Raw genomic sequence first — 20,356 nt, forward strand, 5'->3', positions numbered from 1 at the left:
CAGATTGCCAACACTACGCACATTAATTAAGGGAGGCGGCCATTAAGCAAGCAGGCGGACTTGATGGTCTGAACAGGATACTTATGAATGCTATAAAGAAAAGTACGTAGTTGCTGGAATACTTAACTTTAATCCACCATTTGTATACAGCGTTCTTGATGAGACATTTCATACGATAACTATCAAACTATCAATTGCTATGTAAGGCTAATGGCGCCTTGCTAGGTCGTAGCCATGGACTTAGCTGAAGGCTATTCTAACTATCTGCTCGGCTAATGAGCGAGGCTTCGTTAGTCTAGTCGCTAGCAATGTCGTCCGTACAACTGGGGCGAGTGCTATCCCGTATCTCGAGACCTGCCTTGTGGTGGCGCTCGGTCTGCGATCACACAGTGGCGACACGCGGGTCCGACATGTACTAATGGACCGCGGCCGATTTAAAGCTACCACCTAGCAAGTGTGGTGTCTGGCGGTGACACCACATCCTGAGGCCAAAAATCACATATAAAGCTACACTGGCATTAGTTTTGTAAGTGCCCTGAAGCCAAAACCACATAAAAAGCAGCAAATAAATTGGTTTTTAATTGTCATGAGACTGGCACAAGACATGTTCAGTATGCTGTCCACTGTTTTCTGCCACAAGTTGAAATCGAGAAACAGCATGTTCCACAACAGATTGGAATATCCCAAGGGTCATGTTCAGAATTTGTTGCACAATGCATACCTTCAGTTCAGCTATGTTTGAAATCAAAGCTTTGAACATACCGTCTTTCAGAAAATCTCACAGCCAGGAGTCACATTGATTAAGATCAAGTGATCAGGATGGCCAGATGTAGGGAAATGATGGCTGACAATTCTAGAATTTTCAAAAAGCCTCTGCAGCAGCTGCCTCACTAGTTGTGCAATGCTGCAAGATATGTCATTTTGCATAAAAATGATCCTACCCACACATCGACACTGTTGAGTTGGAATGACTTTGGTATGCAAAAGACTCTCATAGTCTTTACCAGTGATGGTACAGTTAATAGGACCCACAGGATCCATCTTCTTGAAAAAATATGGTCCTACAATTAATGAAGCTGTAAAGCACACACTTACCTTCGCAGAATGAAGCAGTACCAACTGATGTGTAAGCGGACTTTCTGTTGCCCATATTCTGCAGTTCTGTGTCTTCACATGTCCAAAGAATTTTCCATGGCCGTTTATTGCCCATTTCCATGCAAGCTATAAAGCCTTGAGCAAACATTTGTCTTATTGACAGGTCAGCAGGAAGCGACTCCTGAACAAGAGTAATTTTGTATGGATAGCAATAGAGGATGTTTTATAGAATTTTATGCACCATGCTCAGAGACATCACACACTGCAGGTTTTCACACCGATGCTTGACTCCCTCCTTCATGTCATCTACTGACACTGGATCAATTGTTTTTCTCCCTCTGCCACATGGCATTTCAAAAGAACCTATCTTTTTGAATTTCATAATCATTTTCTCTAGGCCATTGGCAGACGTTGCCTTTTTTCATACCTGTGAGTGTCCAGAACTTCTCCAGAGGTGCTGACACACAGTTACCTATCTCATAAAAGAGCATTCCCAGCAGCACGTGATACTGCATTGAGACAGTCATGCCAAGCATCTCAGATGCTAACTAAGGAATATCTGCTGCTCACAGTGTGGTTTCAGTTGGCTGAGACTGCAGTCGTGTGTGTGAGTTGTGTTTGTGTGTTTGTGTGTGTGTGTGTGTGTGTGTGTGTGTGTGTGTTGTTGTTGTTGTTGTTGACAAAGGCCTTAATGGCTGAAAGCTTTAATTGTGAGAGTATTTTTGTCGTGCCTAGCTGCGATTCAGCATCTCCGCTATGTGGTGGGTAACAACTTTCCTTCTCATAATATTGTTACATTCCATCCTGGATTTTCCATTAATAGACAATAATTTAGCATCTTCCTTAAATGTATCAAAAGCCTGATTCATAGAACTGATGAACTTCAATAACATTCACAGAGAAAAACAAAAGAGCATATAGAACTTCAGCAGACTTGTGTTTATCGGAGCACAACATGGAAATTTGACATTACCTGGAGACATTTTGATAGAAACAAGCTAATGTTCTACTACTCTACAACCAGTAACAATAGTGGGGGGGATGGCTACATATGTAAAAATGGGGTTACGTTCCAAGATTTTCAGATTACTGAATGTTATTTTGAATAAGTCTTCGAATTCCTTGCCACAGTAGTGGATCAGGAAAGACAAGTTAAGCGTATTGAAAATTTGCAGATTACCAATGGGTAATATCTTACACTACGTAAAACAGTCAGAGACAGTTGTCATAAGGTTATCCAGACTTAACTGGAGTCACTCTTTCTGAAGACTGTAATCTTATTTTCTATCAGATACTACTGATCATGGACATCTAGAATTGTTGATGTCCAGTTTTTCATTATTTGTGTCACTGAAATTCCCTGTTAAGATCAAGAGACAAACAGCCTTTGACATACTGTTTTCGGACAAAACTACCATCTGTAATACAGATGGCCATGTTGGGCAAATCATATTATTAAATTATTCTGATCAGATGACTTAAGAATTACTTGAACAGTCTTCATTCCAACATTAAGTTTACTGTCAGAGGTTGATTGGTTTTAGGGGACTAAACAGTAAAGTCATCAGCCCCTTGGTCAAGGGTTCATTCACCTGGAGGTAGTACCTCCACCGAGAATGTGCTCAGATGAGGAAAATAGTAGGAGTCGTAAAATCAAGGTACTGAAGGCAGTATTGATGGTTCAAATGGTTTAAATGGCTCTGAGCACTATGGGGCTTAACAACTGAGGTCATCAGTCCTCTAGAACTTAGAACTACTTAAACCTAACTAACCTAAGGACATCACACACATCCATGCCCGAGGCAGGATTTGAACCTACGACCGTGGCGGTCACGTGGTTCCAGACTGAAGCACCTAGAACTGCTCGGCCACTCCAGCCGGCTGCGGTATTGATGACAGCGCTGAAAAACCAATTTATGGAGGAGTAAAATTATATGGATTTGATTGGGGTATGTAGGTTAGAGCAGACCAGGACACAGACTAACTCCCATCTGACCCCACCAACCTCACTAAGGATAAAGACAGCTACAGTGTAAAGAATGCCTTCTAGTCAAGGGATCAAAAAAAATAAAACAGGTAAGGCTAAAAATGTAATGGGCATCACTTGGACCATCAATTATATGACAAGATGAGAGAAATAGTGAAGTCTCCACATGGGTGTTCCCTGTAGCTCTGCATTCGAAGGTGGCAGGCCCTCCCAGAGCTGTCCCATCCCTGATTTACCTCAGGAAATGCATTAAAGAGGAAGATCTTCTTTTTCTGCTGCTGCTTATCCATTAATGGATGTTGGCAACCACATGTTGCATCTTTCTTCTGTGAACCGCTGTATGTAATAGCTGGTCTACACTTCGTAGTCCTGTCCATTGCTTTATTTTGTCCAACCGGGATGTTCTTCTTCACCCTTGTCTTCTTTTTCCTTCAATCTTTCCTTCTGTTATTAACTGCAGAAGCAAATATTTGGTGTTCCGTACTATATGTCCTAGGGATGTAGTTTTTCTTCTTTTAAGCACTGTCAACATTTCTCGCTCTTTGTTCATTTGTTCCAGTACTTTGGTGTTGGTTATTCTTGCAGTCCACAGTATCTAAAGCATTCTGTGATAAATCCACATTTAAAAGGCCTATAACTCTCTAATCAACAGAATATTACTCCAAAAATATAAAGTAGGGTGCAGTATAAACCCCCAAAAAGCAATGGAAACAAAAATCAGGAGGGATGACAGAGGCAGCAGGCAAAGGAGGCAGGGTTGAGGGCCATCCTGACCCAGTATGTGGCAAGAGACATCCGCAACTCGAACCACCCTGCCTCACTCTTGCCCACACCGTGCAGATAGTTTGAAATGTTATATCTGGGAATAAAAACTATTGCCATAGAGAAAACAGCAAAGCAGTGGAGAGCCAGGGGGGAGGGGGGGGGGGGGCATTCCACCAGGATTATGAGCAACTGTCAGCAAGGGTCCACAACCACAAGTGGGAGTGGCATGTTATGTAAAATAAAAGTATGGGTCAGTCTGGTACGACCAGTGTGGATGCAACATACACTGATACATTCCTTTTGGGAAGAACAGAAGAAAGAATGCGATGCAGCTGTAGCCTCCTTGATAGTTGCAGAGTTTATTAGAAGGGGTAGTAATCCAACAGATGATGATCCATCTCTAATTGAGCAGAGGTCTTAGTTGCACATGCAAATCCACACCTGGGATAATCAGAGCAAATAGCACATGATTAATCACATTTTTAGCCAAATGATCAGCCCTAGGATACCAACATGACTTGAGACCCAGAGAAAGACAACTGAGAAGGCAGTATTATTAAGTTCAGGGAGAAGAGCATGAATAGCAGATATCATAATGTGACCATTGTAACATCATTCAGTGGCCTGGAGACTGCTCATTGAGTCACTACATATTAAAACATGGTCAAGGGAGGGCTGTTCAATAAAATGAAGGGCTCTGTTATTGGCTATAAGCTCCTGCATAAAAACACTGCTTATTTCCAGCAACAAATGCTGTTTCAGATGGATAGGAAATGTAAACGTATAACATGGCTTTAGAGCTGTCAGTGCCAAACACGGTAGTATTCTGATACACCTGAAGAACAGAAAGGAACATATACTGAAAGGTTATGAGGGTATCTCAGACTGTAGGTCCTTGAGATAGATCAGTCTTAGTTTGTGGCCTGGGTACCAAGCATTGTGGGCTATATGAGAAAGCTTTGGAAGTACGTTCTAAGGAGGAGAGGCAGAGGTCCTGGGAGGGCACATTCCAACTGGTAATCCCACTTACGGGGGAGAGTCAGGGGTCAAGCTTCTTGTATGCAAAAAGAATAGGATATGCTGGATGATCAGGAAATTGTTGAATGGTGATTGCATAAGTGAGCAAGAGTTGGTACTGCCAAAACAAAAGAGGAAAGATCCCTGCTTTGGCAAGGGGACTATCCACAGGGACTGGTCCAGAAGGCAACATGACTAGTCAAACTCTATGATGATGGACTGTATCCTACAGTTTCAAAACCAAAGGAGACAGCAAGTCATGAACCTGGCAACCACAGTCTAAGTGGGTCTGAATACAGATGCAGATGAGGAGGCAGGTAGGGTGACTGTGGTTGCCGGTGCCTCCCTGCCCACATCTCTGTATACATCAGTCTGGGAACATCAGCCAAAAAACTAGATGCAGGGTGCACATCCGCATCCAGAGACACAGATACTGTGGTGAGTTGGATAACAAGGGATCTTCTGGAGTGGGCTAATGGACTTCTGGGGACAGTTCACCATGGATATCGGTTTGGGCAGCTGGGCAGGAGCAGATGCCAGTGACATCAGTGGCAGAAAGGCATCAATCTCTGTGGGCATCACAGGGGAAGGTGGCAGCCACGGTAGGCAGAGCGACAGCTACAATTGCAGATGAGGTCTCCGGTGACATTCTGGGCCTGCAGACAAACATTCTTTGTCAGAAACACTGACATACTCATACATGTGCAACATGATTCCTCAATGAACCAAACACTAGTGTTGGTACCGACCGGTAACTGAGACAATATGTCAGCTGTTGAATGTTGGGAAGTGGGCCTGTACAACAACTCATACTGATAATTGTGATTCTTGTGCTGTCTGAGGTGGGACAGGTTTGGCAAGATTGAACAAGACCATCAAAGGCTGATGATCTTTTAGAAAATGTAACTTCTGATCATAGAAATACTGGTGGAATTTTGTAACACCATAGATAATGATGAGCACCTCTTTTTCACGCTGACTATAGTTAAGATTTAAGAGTTTTTGAGGTGAAAGCAATAGGTCTGTCAGAAAGAGTACTGTTACGGGAGAGCACTGCTCCAATCCCATAAGAAGATGCATCTACAGCTAACACGACAGGTGTAGCTGGGTCAAAGTTAATCAGACATCTATGACTCAACAATGCATCTTTCCATTGCAGAAATGTATTGTGGCATTTTTAGGACCACAAGAAGGAACATTTTAGTAGCATGGCCTGTTACATGGAGCAGCAATTTGTGCAGCATTAGGAATACATTTTATATAATAGGTGAGCTTCCCCATGACCAGTTGAAGCTTCTTAATGTTCCAGGGCGCTGGCATATCCCTAACCACAGCCAAGTGCGATGTAGTTGTAAGTATACTCTGTACAGTGATTATGTGACCTAAATAGTTCAGTTTTTCATGGAAGAAGGAGCACTTGCCCTAGTTGCACTTTAAGCCAGATGTAGAAAGTACATGAAACAAGTGATCTAAATTTTCTAAATGTTCTTCAGGCATACAACCACAACCATAATATTGTCTAGCTTTTGCTGTTAACTGTTCCGGGAATGACTGAAAAATTACAAGAGGTGAACTACTTTCAACCAATTGTCTTTGAAACTGAAAAAACCTAAATGACTGTGTATCACAAAGTATTGCTTGGACTGTTTGCCAGTGGTAACTATAAATATGCCTCTTGCAAATCTATCTTCGAAAAGTATTTGCCGTGTCCCAGTCTGGCCATCAATTCCTCTAGACGTGGAAGAGGAAAAGAATCCACTACTGTTGTGGGTTTACTGTTGCCTTAAAGTCTGTTCACAAATGTAAACCACCTGAAGACTTCGTCGGAATGAACAAGGGTGATGCCTATTGGCTTGCAGAAATGGGATGCATAACTCTGCTGTCTTGGCATCTTTGTAATTCCTGAGCAACTTGCTTATGTAATGCACAGGAGACAGGCCATGCACAAAAAAATCGTGTTGTTCTTCACAATGATTTGTGCTTCAGAGTCTTTTGTTTTTCGTACACCTGTTTCAGATAGTTCTTTATACTTATTACATACCAGAAATGTTAGTATGAGGCACACAAATGACGATTTGTAACTCATTGTTCTGAGTGAACAAACTAATAGCATCTAAACCAAACATGTTTGCACTGTTTTTAGAATTGAATACAAGAAAAGAAAGGCACTTTGTCATTCCCTGAAAAGTTGCTGGAAAACTAAACACATCAAGGACTGGAATTTCTTACCCATGTTGGCAGACAAAATAGAAGTAGATGACGTAGCAGTGGGCTACCAATTCGGGCAGAATTGTCTTTTTTATCAGGAAAACAGAAGTATTAGTGTCCAATAGTAACTTAATTCTCTTTCATTCCACTTGTAAACGAGCATAAAGTTTACTCACCTACCAGCATATTGCAGCAGAAGCTTTCCACAGTGTGGAAGTACTTGGTTCAGCTCAAACCTAAGCAAATGGCATAGTCCGTACTGCGTACACCTGTTGACAACATGGTTGCGGTCTCAATGTGCTTCCCTGAAGCAGCTGTTGCCCCTGCTTGGCTTGTGACATGAACGTACAGTTTGAATGTAACCTTCATGTCCACATTAAAAGCGACTACCATTACAGCACAGATAATTTTTCTGACCATGCCTCGAAAAACACTGAGTACATAGCTTTCTCCCAGAGTTTTGTAACACACTCTGTGTTCTACAAGTCTCAAAATTTTTACTTTTACTGTTCTTGTTATTTGTCTGAGCACTATTCTTTATTACTTGAACACTATTCTGTACATGAAACTGAGTGTCCGGAGCCCTGTAAACAGAAGAAATACATGATCCTCAAAATCAACCTTTGCTGAGTCCACAACTGTTTGAGATCCTGCAATAGATGGTACTGTTTTTAAATCAGGGTCAGGCATTTTTAGAATTGCAGGAAGATAGCATGTGCCAGATACATTCTGCATAATGAAATCATGCAAAATTACATCGCTTTAACCAGAATGAGATTTCCACTCTGCAGCGGAGTGTGCACCCTGTAGTTGGATCGTTCTTCATCTGGCTATTATATGGGGCAAAATTTTAGAGCAGCTTCCAGTGGCAGTGCTGCTTGTTTACTGAATAGTAAGGTTGCTTGGCTGAGAGTGAGCAACAGGTTTCTATCTGCTGTGCCTAAAACAGTGGAAGTTCAATTAGAAACATTTCCTGTGGCAGCTTAGACATGTTGAAATGTAGTTAGATACACAATTATGTCTGACACAAAGCAGAGGAAGAAAATTTTTAAGGATATGCACAACAGGCAGGTAGCTGGTGTGGATTATGAGCAAGTTAAACACTGATCATCATCACCATTTTTGTGATCTGGAGAAACTATTTTCAACCTGGCACAGTTGTAGGTTCTTTGATTGCTCAGTGAGGTGGAAAATCAAACTAGAAGGCATTAGTTCACTTTATTACATAAATGAATAAAAAATTTTCTTAACTTTGACATACTTCTTTGCCACAGGAGTACTGGATAATTACAACTGTCATGGAGTAGCCAAGTATCACCTGATGCACTAGATAATTACTAATATCATGGATTAGCAAAGTATCACCTGATGCTCTAATTAACAAACTGTTCTCTTGTGGTAAAAAGTTCAACATTAACAATACTACAAGTTGATTTGAAACTTTAACTACTCGTTGGTCCTAGCCAATGATGTTTGCTGTAGCTGAGCTCTCAACCTGGGGCTGAGCTCTTGCATGTTCAAAACTACATTAACCTCAGTGAGAGGCTGATGCTGTTCCTGAGAGGGAGGCATGGTCTTTTGGATTGCCCCCCATATGTCATCATGGATTGCAGAAAGCCCTTGCTAATGTCTGTGGTATTAATTTGCATTGCCAACTTTGATGTGGTATCGTGATCTCTGGATGATACCATGGTAACTGTCAATAATGGATTTGGGTTTTTGCCCGGCTTAAGGGTTGGAATGATGATACTATATTGCCATTGTGAACGCAAGACACCATAGAAGCAAATACACTTGAAGACTCTGAGGAGAGGTAACCATTGAGTGTAAGTCAGGTGTTGTATCATCTAACTATGAATGGAATCAGGGCCAGGGACCATTTTGCAAAATGAGGCTAGAGCCTGAAGCAATTCCCAATCAGTGAATGGTTCTTTATATAATTCAGCATGCTGAGAAACTAAGAAGAGGGGGTGCCTTCAAGTCAGTCATGTAAGAAGAGAACACCAATGCCATTGCAGAGTGGGTTGCATGGTGTGCAGCAAGAGCCGCCACGTTGGTACAGAGACCATTCTGAAGGATGAATGGTACAGTTGTGGATCTTTGGTGGGCCAGAAGAATATGGAACTTGGTCCACACCTAGGATGAAGGAGCATACATTCCCAGGGAAGAGATGTAGTGCTCCCAGCATTCCTTCTCACTGCATTTAATTAAACAGTGAGCCTCAACATCAAGTCACTTCAAACTGGTTTGCAAAATATGTCACTTGATACACTGCAAGGCTCTTTGGTAATCCTGAATGACTTTTGCAATGTCTTTGGTGCACTGTGACATGCCTTGTCATGGAAGGGATCTGTAGAAACAGGAATAGCAGTTCCAGTAGAGTGCATCTTGCAAAACGTCATTGATGCAATCTGACACAAAGGGGGTGACAGTAACAGCAGAGGCATACAAGTAACCAGTTTATCGGATTAGACATGTTAATGGTCTAATAACTTTTAGCATTGTACTCCCATGTTAATGACCTAATAACTTTTAGCATTGTACTCAGTAATGGCATAAAAGCCGAAATCTAGGCATTACAGAAGAATAACAGTAATATACAATCAACTGGCAGTGTATTCTTTCATGCCAAATCTGAAATAGCATGCCGACCCCATGGTAAGCAATAAAGCATGAAGTAAGCAATAAGGCCAGGAAGAAGAAGAAAAAGAAGAGCAGCAAATACCCTGTTCAGAAATCACAAGAGAAGGATGTATGCTTGGAAAAAGCACAGAGAAAGATTCCAGCTGGATTATTACATCACCATGTTCAGACAGAGATTCCAAAATCAGATACTGAATTGTAAGGTATACCTAGGAGCAGATGTAGTCCCAGATCACAATTTATTATTTATGAAATAATGGATGAAAGGCTTTTTGAAAAATGTCACTATTAAGGCAGTTTTGAATCTATATCTACAAAAATTGGTATTTGATTTCTCAGTCAGAAATTAAAAAATAAGTGTTTCAGCATTTTTGGGGATTCAATCACTAAGGTGATAAAAGAGTGGGTGAAAGTTTTCTTTGGTAGACTTCTCAGTTTGAAATAAAAAAAATGTATTTCACTGTTTCTGGAAATTCAACTCCCTAAGGGAGTAAAATGCTGATGAAAAGTTTTATGGGATTATTTCATTAAGAAAGCCAATTTCAAAGCTAAATCTATGAAAATTTGTATTTGCCTCCCCTGTTAGAAATAAAAATATGCATTTCATTGTTTTTAGAAATTCAACCACTAAGAGGGTGAAATAGGGTATGAAACTTTTTAAGAAAATATTTCATTATATTAAAAAAAATTTAAGCTAAATCTATGAAAATTGAGAATTAGTATTTCACTTCTCATTAAAAAAGTGTCATGTAGCACCATGACCTGGTGCAAGACGGAGTGAGGTGGCGCAGTGGTTAGCACACTGGACTCGCATTCAGGAGGACGATGGTTCAATCCTGCGTCCGGCCATCCTGATTTAGGTTTTCCGTGATTTCCCTAAATCGCTCCAGGCAAATGCTGGGATGGTTCCTTTGAAAGGGCATGGCCTATTTCCTTCCCCGTCCTTCCCTAATCCAATGACCTCGCTGTTTGGTCTCTTCCCGCAAACAATCCAACCAAACCTGGTGCAAGACTTTCAATTAGACACCACTTCAGTAACTTGTATGTCCTGAAGACCAACAGCACCTGGTTTTCCCCAGATGATCACCCATCAAAGTACTAGCCATTGTTTGATTTTGGTGTTCTGCTGGGAATCGGTATTACCAACATGGCTAGACCACTGGCTACTTCTCAGTTACATAAAAAGAAATAGATGTTAGGGAATGAAAGACTGTGGAAATACCACAACAAGTACACAAAACACATGATTAACAAAAACTTTGGACCCTAGCTACCAGAATCGATTTTTGGTCAGAAGTACATTTGAAAAAGCCCCTTGCCACAATTAGCTTGAAAAATTTAGAAAGTGTTGCAATTTGTGAACAACATAAAATTCAATTAAAGAAAAAAAAAGTCTGTGCAGACCATACAGACTACACGAGCAAAGCAGTGGGTGCTAAACAAGTTTAATATAAAGGAATAGTTTTGTATGAGATTTAAACTCTATTAAAAGTGGTACTGAAAAAATTCTTCAGTCTGGCATTAAAAGGCTAAAACCATGTTCTATGCACAAAAATTAAAAGTTTAAAGAACAAGGCATGGGTAACTTGGAGCATTATTAGGTCTGAACTGAATAAATTCAACACCTAAAGTATTCAAATATTGTTCTGAATTGATGGCACCTCCCTGTGCATTCAGTCAAGTCAAGGTGTATTTTCTAGCAATACTAACACCAATATACAAAAGTGGAGATATGCAACTGACCTCTAATTATAGATGCTTCTTCCAGTATACTCAAAAATGTTTGAGAAGTCGTTTACAACAGAATACTGAGTCACCATACTGATAATAACCCCATAACAACAACTCAGTTTGATCTCTGTAAATGCTTACTTAGAAGGCAATGCACAATCTCATGAACTTGACTTTAGGAGAACTAAGCAACGAAAACTATGCTGTTGGCATTTTCTGTAATCTTACCAACACCTTTGATGGTATAGGGCATATAATTCTGTTAGGAAAACTAAAATGGTATGGCTTAGGATCCATTTATAGTGGAGCAGTGCTGAACAACCAGAGCACAGAGCACAGTACACAGAGTAGAGAAACGCTGGCAAAACAAACCAGTGCCACTCAATGCGTGTGACCATATTGGCACTGCAAGCCAAGTGATGTGGAGCAGAGTGGCACAGATCAGCACTGAGTGAATCACACATGTTTGTATCTGAGAATAGCAACCAGGGCATTTGAGTGTCTCCAGCAGCATTCAGGAAATACCAGCAGCATATGGCTGTTTCTGTGGGCAGCAGAGGCAACACTATTGCTGGTGCTTGTGTTTCTTTTGTTGTACTGATGAGAAAATGGCATCAGTGGATATCTTGTTAGCAGGTGGGTTTACTTATGGTTCTTTATGGGACCAATGAGACAACAATCACCACAGCTGATTCATTTTGGACAAGCTATGTTATGAGATGGCAGCAGAATTACAGACTACAAGAACAGAATACATTTCCTTAACTTCTTATTTCTTTCATTGTCTTAAAACAAGAGGTAATAATAAGAAACAGCATAGCTGGAAAACACATAAAAATCACGTATTGCTATGTGAGAATAAGTTTGAAAAACTGTCCCTCATTTGCACAGCTTTATTTGAAGCTCTGTTACAGTTTTGCCCTGTCTGATAAGTGACTTGCACAGAGTGCTCTGTTTCAGCCCTGTGTTACTCATTGATGCTTGGGGATCCTTCTACGTTATTGACAGAACATATGTACATTTCACAACATTGTCAGAAAATTGTGGTGAAGTTTCTGTTGGCTTCCAGATTATGTTCCACTTAGCACTCATTATTCCAAAACCACATTAAATTAATCATCATGGCTTGCAAAGGCGTTTCCTGAAATATTCATTCCCTGGATGAAAAGCCAGTCAGCTGTAAGATTTGATAAAGTGCCTTAACAATGGACAAGACTCATCTACAAAGAATGCAAAAGATAATGGAAATGGTGTCATTAGTAGTGCAGAGTCTGGCAATATATTAAACTCCCTTCTTGCATCAAGCAAAATGCAGTAGAACTATCACAATTGTTTCACTTCCCATACCCTTCAAATTGGTTATAATGAATTTTCTGTGAGAAACTGCAACTGCTTGAGTAAGACTGAATGAAAGAAGCTACAAAACATTGTACCAGAATTTTCTGGGAATTCTAGACAAATGTGTTTTCTGTCAATATCGACTGCATTTGGAAAGTTCTGTATGTTATATAAATCATTTATAATATTGAGAATGGAGTGACTGAGATAATCCAACCATATTTTGGTAGTTGACTCCTCATTTCTTACAATGGTTGTGAACACTACTGTGAATGTCAGAGCTGAGTCTCAAAAACTCCTGCTTCTAGAAATCTGTAACAATTCTTGTTTCACCAGCTGTTGATGACCCTTAAAAATTATATTATTCCATTGGAAAAATCTGTAATTACTTGTATATCACACAGATAAGGAAGTTGTAACAATACCAGAGGAGGAAAGTTGCTACTCACCATATAGCGGAGATGCTGAGTTGCGATAGGCACAACAAAAAGATTCACACAATTATAGCTTCAATGCACAGAGCTGCAAATCAGTTGTTACAGGAGAATCTCTCTTGCCCCAGAAGCCAGCCAGCAAACACTGATGAAGCCAGTCTCACTTTATCTGTACTGCTGGAGTTCCGTGCATCACAATAAGTATCCATAGCTCTCTCACCCAATGGATGAGAACCATGCCACACCATCTTCTGTGGCCATGCAAAATCAGTGGGAATGTTTTTACCACTTAAACTATATATTTGTGGCTGTTGTGAGAAAAGAGGATCATCACCATTAAACATTTCCTTCCACGAACTGAACAACACATCACCTGTAGTGTGAACACCAAAAGAATTATGGATATTTTATTCTCATTTTATGATTTGGCCATACGAGTGGAATAGTGTGTGCTATATAGAATCCATTTTCTCAAGAATGGAGTGAGTCATGGATGCCCTGTCAAGTTTAAAGAATACTTCAATATGTTAGCTACATTTGATATGCAGCAGCATATGATCTAACATGCACCAGATGAAAATTCATTGTGGCCTCTGCTTTTAAAGCTGCCGTACTGTTCCCTTGCTCCACTGTATGCAGACATGAAGTGGAGCTTCAGCAACTGCCCAATGCACAGCTCTGCTCTGTTCTGTTGTGCTGCTCCACTATAATCTGGAGCTTAAAAGTCTTCTGCTGCCATGGATAGAGTCATATTTTAGAAGTTTAAAACCAAGTGTCTAATCTTTGTAGTATAGCAGCAGGAGATTAGCATTGCTCATAATTTTATTATTAATATACTTAAAGAAATAACCATTTGTAGTTGTTTGTGTCTGTTAATGTGAAACTTGACCGATACCATGTTCCTGAAGGTATTATGTTTATATATATCCTGTCTAGAATGAATGAAAACATAGCAGAACAATCTACATCTACATCTACATTTATACTCCGCAAGCCACCCAACGGTGTGTGGCGGAGGGCACTTTACGTGCCACTGTCATTACCTCCCTTTCCTGTTCCAGTCGCATATGGTTCGCGGGAAGAACGACTATCTGAAAGCCTCCATGCGTGCTCTAATCTCTCTAATTTTACATTTACATTTACATTTTACAATGATGTTTAATTGTTGAAATAGGCCATTTTGCATCACTGAATGCTGTCTGCAACAGAATCTACTACAGAAGTGATGAATGAATTATGAAGAAAGAGCATTAGAAATATCTCAGTTGTGTTTCCTGGTTTCCACACACATAAACTATAAATTAGCAATGTTAATTAGCTGAATTCTACAATTACTAACAACAATTATGGGATGATAGATCGAGAGAGAGAGAGAGAGAGAGAGAGAGAATCTATCTATCACACACACACACACACACACACACACACACACACACACACACACACACACAGAGAGAGAGAGAGAGAGAGAGAGAGAGAGAGAGAGAGAGAGGGAGGGAGGGAGGGAGAGAGAGAGACCATTACTGTCCAAATAATTTATGCCATGTATAAAAATGTTATTGATTTGTCACAGACAGTGGCAAGAGCCTGTTACTCACCTTTGATAAATATGTAAATGATTTTTTTTCAGTGACCCTCTCTATATATTTGATCTGGGAAATCCTGTTCAAGATGTGGAATGGGCACCATATTCAAGTACAGTTTTTGCTGCTATTACTGATGGAAGAGTTCATGTGTTTGACTTAAATATTGACAAATATAGGCCAATATGTGTCCAATTTGTTGTCTCGGCAAGAAGGAATAGACTTTCAAAAATCACTTTCAATTACAAAATACCAGCATTACTGGTTGGAGATGAACGGTAAGACAAACTAACAAACTATAACATACTAAACAGGGGCTCTGAGTGAAGTAGTGTATTACTAACTGTTTTGAAAAGAAAATTCACATGTGGGAACTGTCACAAAGAGACAGAATGGCTGGCCAGTACTTACTATCTTACTTTTTGCTTTTACATATATTCATTGTTAATATATCATTATTTGTTAACTAAAAAAACAGAGGAAAGAATTAGAATTAAGATTAAGTAAGTGAATTTCGTTATTTATTAATTATTTATCATATAGCATACTAAGAGTTTTGAATCACAAGAACAGCTACACATGTACAAAGAAAAGTGAATATTGACATCTTTTTTCATTTATTACACAACTTTTCATTGTCAGGAAGTCTCCAAAAGAACTCTTATATGCACATAGTGGACAAGTTGATAAACATGAGCATTTGTCTCTCTTTTTGCACAACAGTTACAAGATGGTGATGAAGATTTGCCAACATATGGAGAGAATCTGCACATATTCCATGGCCTATTTGGATGTGGTTCGAGATAGTCCAAATTGCCTGAGGCATGTATAATCCAGATAGTTTCCCCTGGACGCAGGGCAGTTTCAGGCATTGTGGAGAACAGTTTTTTTGCCAGCAGGTTTTCCATTCACTGATTGCGTTGAAGTCATTTTCAGTGAGAATTCTGGATCATCTCTTTTGCTGTGCAGGAAATACATCATTCAGTATTGGAATGTTGGGGTATTAACTGTCTTCTAATATTCACTTAGTAGTTACTCATCCATTTGATATCAGGAGGTAGCATGTAATGCAAGACAAATAATCAATATGTGGGAATAGATCGTATTGACTTGTCAACAATAGCCAAGAAACAGAGGCAGGCAGATAATCTCACAGTTCTCCTTGCTAAACTCAATTTCTCACAAGACACAGATTCCACAGTTGTTTTCAATACATTCCACCTATAGACCTTTGGATATATTATCAAGCTCTGTCAAATCAGTATTGAAGATATGGGTTAACATTGTTACATAAATCATAGTATTTATAACCAGTCTATACCATGTGAAAATTTAATTTGCTTTCTGCTTCTCATGTGCTGCAGTATTCATTCCATTAATTGTAGTTGACAGGTTTTGGATATATTCTAATTGGATCCAGTTGTCCAGTTCTCCATCTAGCTTGCAATGAATTTTTAACGCGGTCACAGTACATAGTGCACTGTTGATTTAGCTTTATAACTGTATTCTCCACCGTTCCATGGATTGTGAAATTTCTTATGCTTGATAACATCTTAGAAACTTCTTATCATAGGCAGGACTTGCAACAACATATTTCCTCACTGCTCTATGTATCACAGTTTTGTTTAATTCGTTATTTCTTGCTATTCATTCGGTCTCACTTGCAGATACCCCTGTTGTATTATTTTTCATTGTGCCATATCCAATAGTTCAACTCCATATTCAACTATTCCCTAAGTGCATAAATCAGCTAACTCTGTTCTCAGTTTTTTAATTAATAACTGACAACAGAACATGTATTTTATAAAGAAGAGCTTTGTTCTCTTATGCCTGCCTGCTTTTTACATGTCCTTTACTTCAACTTCCTAAATAGCCAATTTTCTTCTTTTCTGTAAGTGAATTTTTCCCTGTGACTGGTTTTTAGTACATTTTCTTTTTCTTGGGTTTCCTGAAGTTTTTCATTTTATTTTTTCTTATCATATTAATTTTAATTGGCCTGTCCATCCCATTTAATAGTTGTTATTGCAGAATTGTGATTTCATCTTAAAATCTCATTATTGCGAATCTTTCGTCTTGTATTCTGATACTGTTCTGAATTTCTGTTTCATTTCCTTCATTATTTATTTGATAAACTAATCAAGCAGTCCACATTATATTGAGTCTGACTATCATATTATGTTCATTTAACTGTGACATTACTGAGGAGATTATGTATTGCAAAGTAATGTGGTTTTATGTATTGTGTATGAAAGTCAAACTGGACTACCAAATTATTGAGCCTCTGCTGTCACTGAGTTTATAGAAAATGTCCAAAAGCTGCTGTTATGAACACATGATTGATTTGAGTCTGACTGTAGTATTATGTTAACATAACTGTGACTTTATTGAGATCATGTACTGCCAACTAACTTTTTTTTTTTTTTCAATAAATTGTATGTGAAAATTATACTGGACTACTAAATTGATGAGCCTTTACTGTCACTGAGTTTATAGGAAACATTCAAAAGTTGCTATCATGAACATGTGATTGATAAAAAGGATGTTGAAATAAATCCATAATTCCCCATATAATTATACAATGACAAAATGACTGGCCTTTACTTTGCTGTGGCTGTAGTGCAAGCATGTTTCCCTAAATTGGATCAAAAATCCCATACCATTTCAGAAATCAGCCAATTGTAGGTAATAAAAAAAGAAAACAAAACACTGAAAAATATAGACAAAAAACTAGAGAAAGTAAGAAACAAAATCAGTCAGAGGGAATGTACAATCATCTAGAAGACAGTAAGAAACTAACTTGACTGGATAACCCCAGCATACTCCTTGCCCTATGACATACATTCAGGATTGCACACCTCTCCTGATCCATACACAGCTGACAGAATTGTCCTTTGAGTAAGTAATATTCCTAACAATGTGAATGGTCTCTCTGAGCTATTGTGGAAATTTTCATGCAAAGACAAGAAACACTGAGTCTGGAAGAAGTTTACTGTGACATGGCAAGATCTCATGAGAGAATACTTTTCCCTAGTGCCCAGCTGTTTCTGATGGATCACATTCATCTAGACTATCTACTAAGCATCAGAGAACTGCAGAAAAAAAGTAACACAAATTAATGTTCCGCTGGGATGAAAGACATCATGAAAATAGCTGAAGATTTATGGGTAGATATACTGTGCATACAGGAATTATAGACAAAGTACCTCAAAATATTATGGTTCCCATCCACATCTCACGCGGTATTCACAAGCAAGGCCCCAATGACAAACACAGTTGTGCTACACAAGGACAATGTTATGACAAAAATCGTGCAACTGACGTTCCTAATTTAAACTAGAGGTATGTGATGCTGTAAATATGATTCCCAATTACCAAATCGTGAATATGTCCGAACTAAAAATTTCTCACCATAATGTGCAATCCCTCCGTAATAAGATCGATGAAATTAACGTACTGTTAACACATGAACTTAATGATATCTCAGTGTTGTGTAGTTCTGAGCACTCGCTTAACCCAGAATATGAAAATAAACAAATTTGTTTTGGCTGCTTACTACTGCAGGAAAAACAGCAAGCAGGGTGGGTTAGCAATTTACACAAAGGATAATGTAGATTTTATTACACTACCTGACTTAACTAGGGCAAATGTCGAAAAGGATTATGAAACTGCAGCTATAAAAATTACTCAGTTCAACCTGGTTATTGCTACAGTTTACTGATCACCATCTGGGAATTTTGAACTTTTCTTAAACAAAATGGAGTCATTGTTAAATAAAGCAAATAAAATGGATTTTGAATTGATAATCTGTGGTGACTTCAATACTGATTTCCTCATGAATTGTGGCAATAGGGAGACCATTTTGAACCTTGCAACTTCGTACAATTTAAAGGCTGAAGTAAAAGCAGCTACCCGATTAACAGAAACTTGCCACACAGCTCTTGATCAGTTTCTAGTCAAGAAGAGTTTACACAACACCTCACTAAAAATTTTCGATGCAGGTTTTAGTGACCATCTTGCTCAAATATGAAGCATAAAAGTACAAGGCAGTATTATTAACAACATGTCTTTCAGAACAGCATATCAAAGTTATAATAAGCATAATGTAAATTACTTCAACAACTTATTACAAGAAGAAAAATGGCCAGGAGTGCACAAAATGAATGATATAAATGAAAAATTCAACACTTTCATTGATACATTAACCCATTTCTTTGAACTTGCATTCCCACTGAAAACATTAACCATACGGGGAAACTCTAGAACAAACAGCTGGATCACAAAGGGCATAAGGGTTTCATGCTAGAAGAAAAGACTACTTCATGAAATATGTAACTCAAAAAATTCCTCACCTGTAGTATGCGCATACTATAAAAAATACTCCAGAATATTAAGAAAAGTAATAAAAGCAGCAAAAATAATGCATAATGATGAAATCATTTATAATTCAGCTAATAAATCAAAGGCTATGTGGAGCGTTATAAAAAAAGAATGTGGAGAATATAGACAATCTTGCAAAAATATAACACTATCACATAAAAATAAAAAAGTAACAAACCCCTTAGAAGTAGCCAACACATTTAACAACTTTTCCACAGGTGTTGCTGATAATATGTTACAATCAAACTTTAAGAGCACCCAGGCAAATGAATATAAAATAAGTGCATGTAGAGGATCAATGTACATCAGTTGTGTTTCACAAGATGAAGTACCTAAAGCAATAAAAGGACTAAAAAATTCCAAATCAGCAGATATTGATGGTATACCTGCAACAATGTTAAAGAAGAGCGCATCAAACCTAATTGAAGTATTCACATTTATGTGACTGCTCACTTCAGGCAGGCAGGATGTGTTGAAAACATCAAAAGTTATCCCTGTATATAAAAATGGGATAAAGACAATGTAAATAACTACAGACCCATCACAATTTCCTCCTGCATCTCTAAAGTACTGGAAAAAGTTATGTGTGAGAAACTTATGAAATTTATAAATAAAAACAGCATTCTTTGTAATGAACATGGATTCAAAAATAAGAGGTCAACGACAACTGCTGTCTATGAGTGCATCAATTCCATCCTAAACCTGATGGACAAAAAACAGGAAACAATAGGAGTATTTATTGACTTGTCAAAAGCTTTTGACATGGTGGACCATAAAATTCTGCTATCATAGCTTGAAAGTTACAGTATTAGAGGTCTGCCCAACAAGTGGATCAGTTCCTTCCTGACTAATTGTAAGCAGCCAGTGTGCATCAAGCACACAAATATTGAACTAAAAACTGTATCTAATCACTTATCTGACTATAAACAAATTACATGTGGTGTACCCCATGGATCAGTAATGGGACCCCTTCTGTTACTTCTGTACATAAATGATCTAAGCTTAAATGTTGATTCACACAAAACAATCATATTTGCAGATGACACCACGATTCTACTAAAAGGAGATGATGATGAACAGTTACAGCAGACAGTAAACATGGTCACGAAAAAACTTAGCAGCTGGGCACAGAGTAGTCAACTTGTAATAAACAGTAAGAAAACCATTGCTTTAAAATT

General features: G+C 38.7%; 1 protein-coding gene across 1 annotated transcript in view; it reads left to right on the forward strand.

Moving 5' to 3' along the window:
* The window catches only part of LOC124798777 (dynein intermediate chain 2, ciliary-like), a 247,215-nt gene that overhangs the window by 178,336 nt on the left and 48,523 nt on the right, over positions 1 to 20,356 (forward strand). Inside the window, exon 8 of the mRNA XM_047262307.1 lies at positions 14,849 to 15,079. Within this exon, the coding sequence (XP_047118263.1) occupies positions 14,849 to 15,079 (231 nt within the window). The remainder of the gene's footprint in view (positions 1 to 14,848; positions 15,080 to 20,356) is intronic.

The sequence above is a fragment of the Schistocerca piceifrons genome, chromosome 5 (assembly GCF_021461385.2).
Source record: "Schistocerca piceifrons isolate TAMUIC-IGC-003096 chromosome 5, iqSchPice1.1, whole genome shotgun sequence".
NCBI lineage: Eukaryota > Metazoa > Arthropoda > Insecta > Orthoptera > Acrididae > Schistocerca > Schistocerca piceifrons.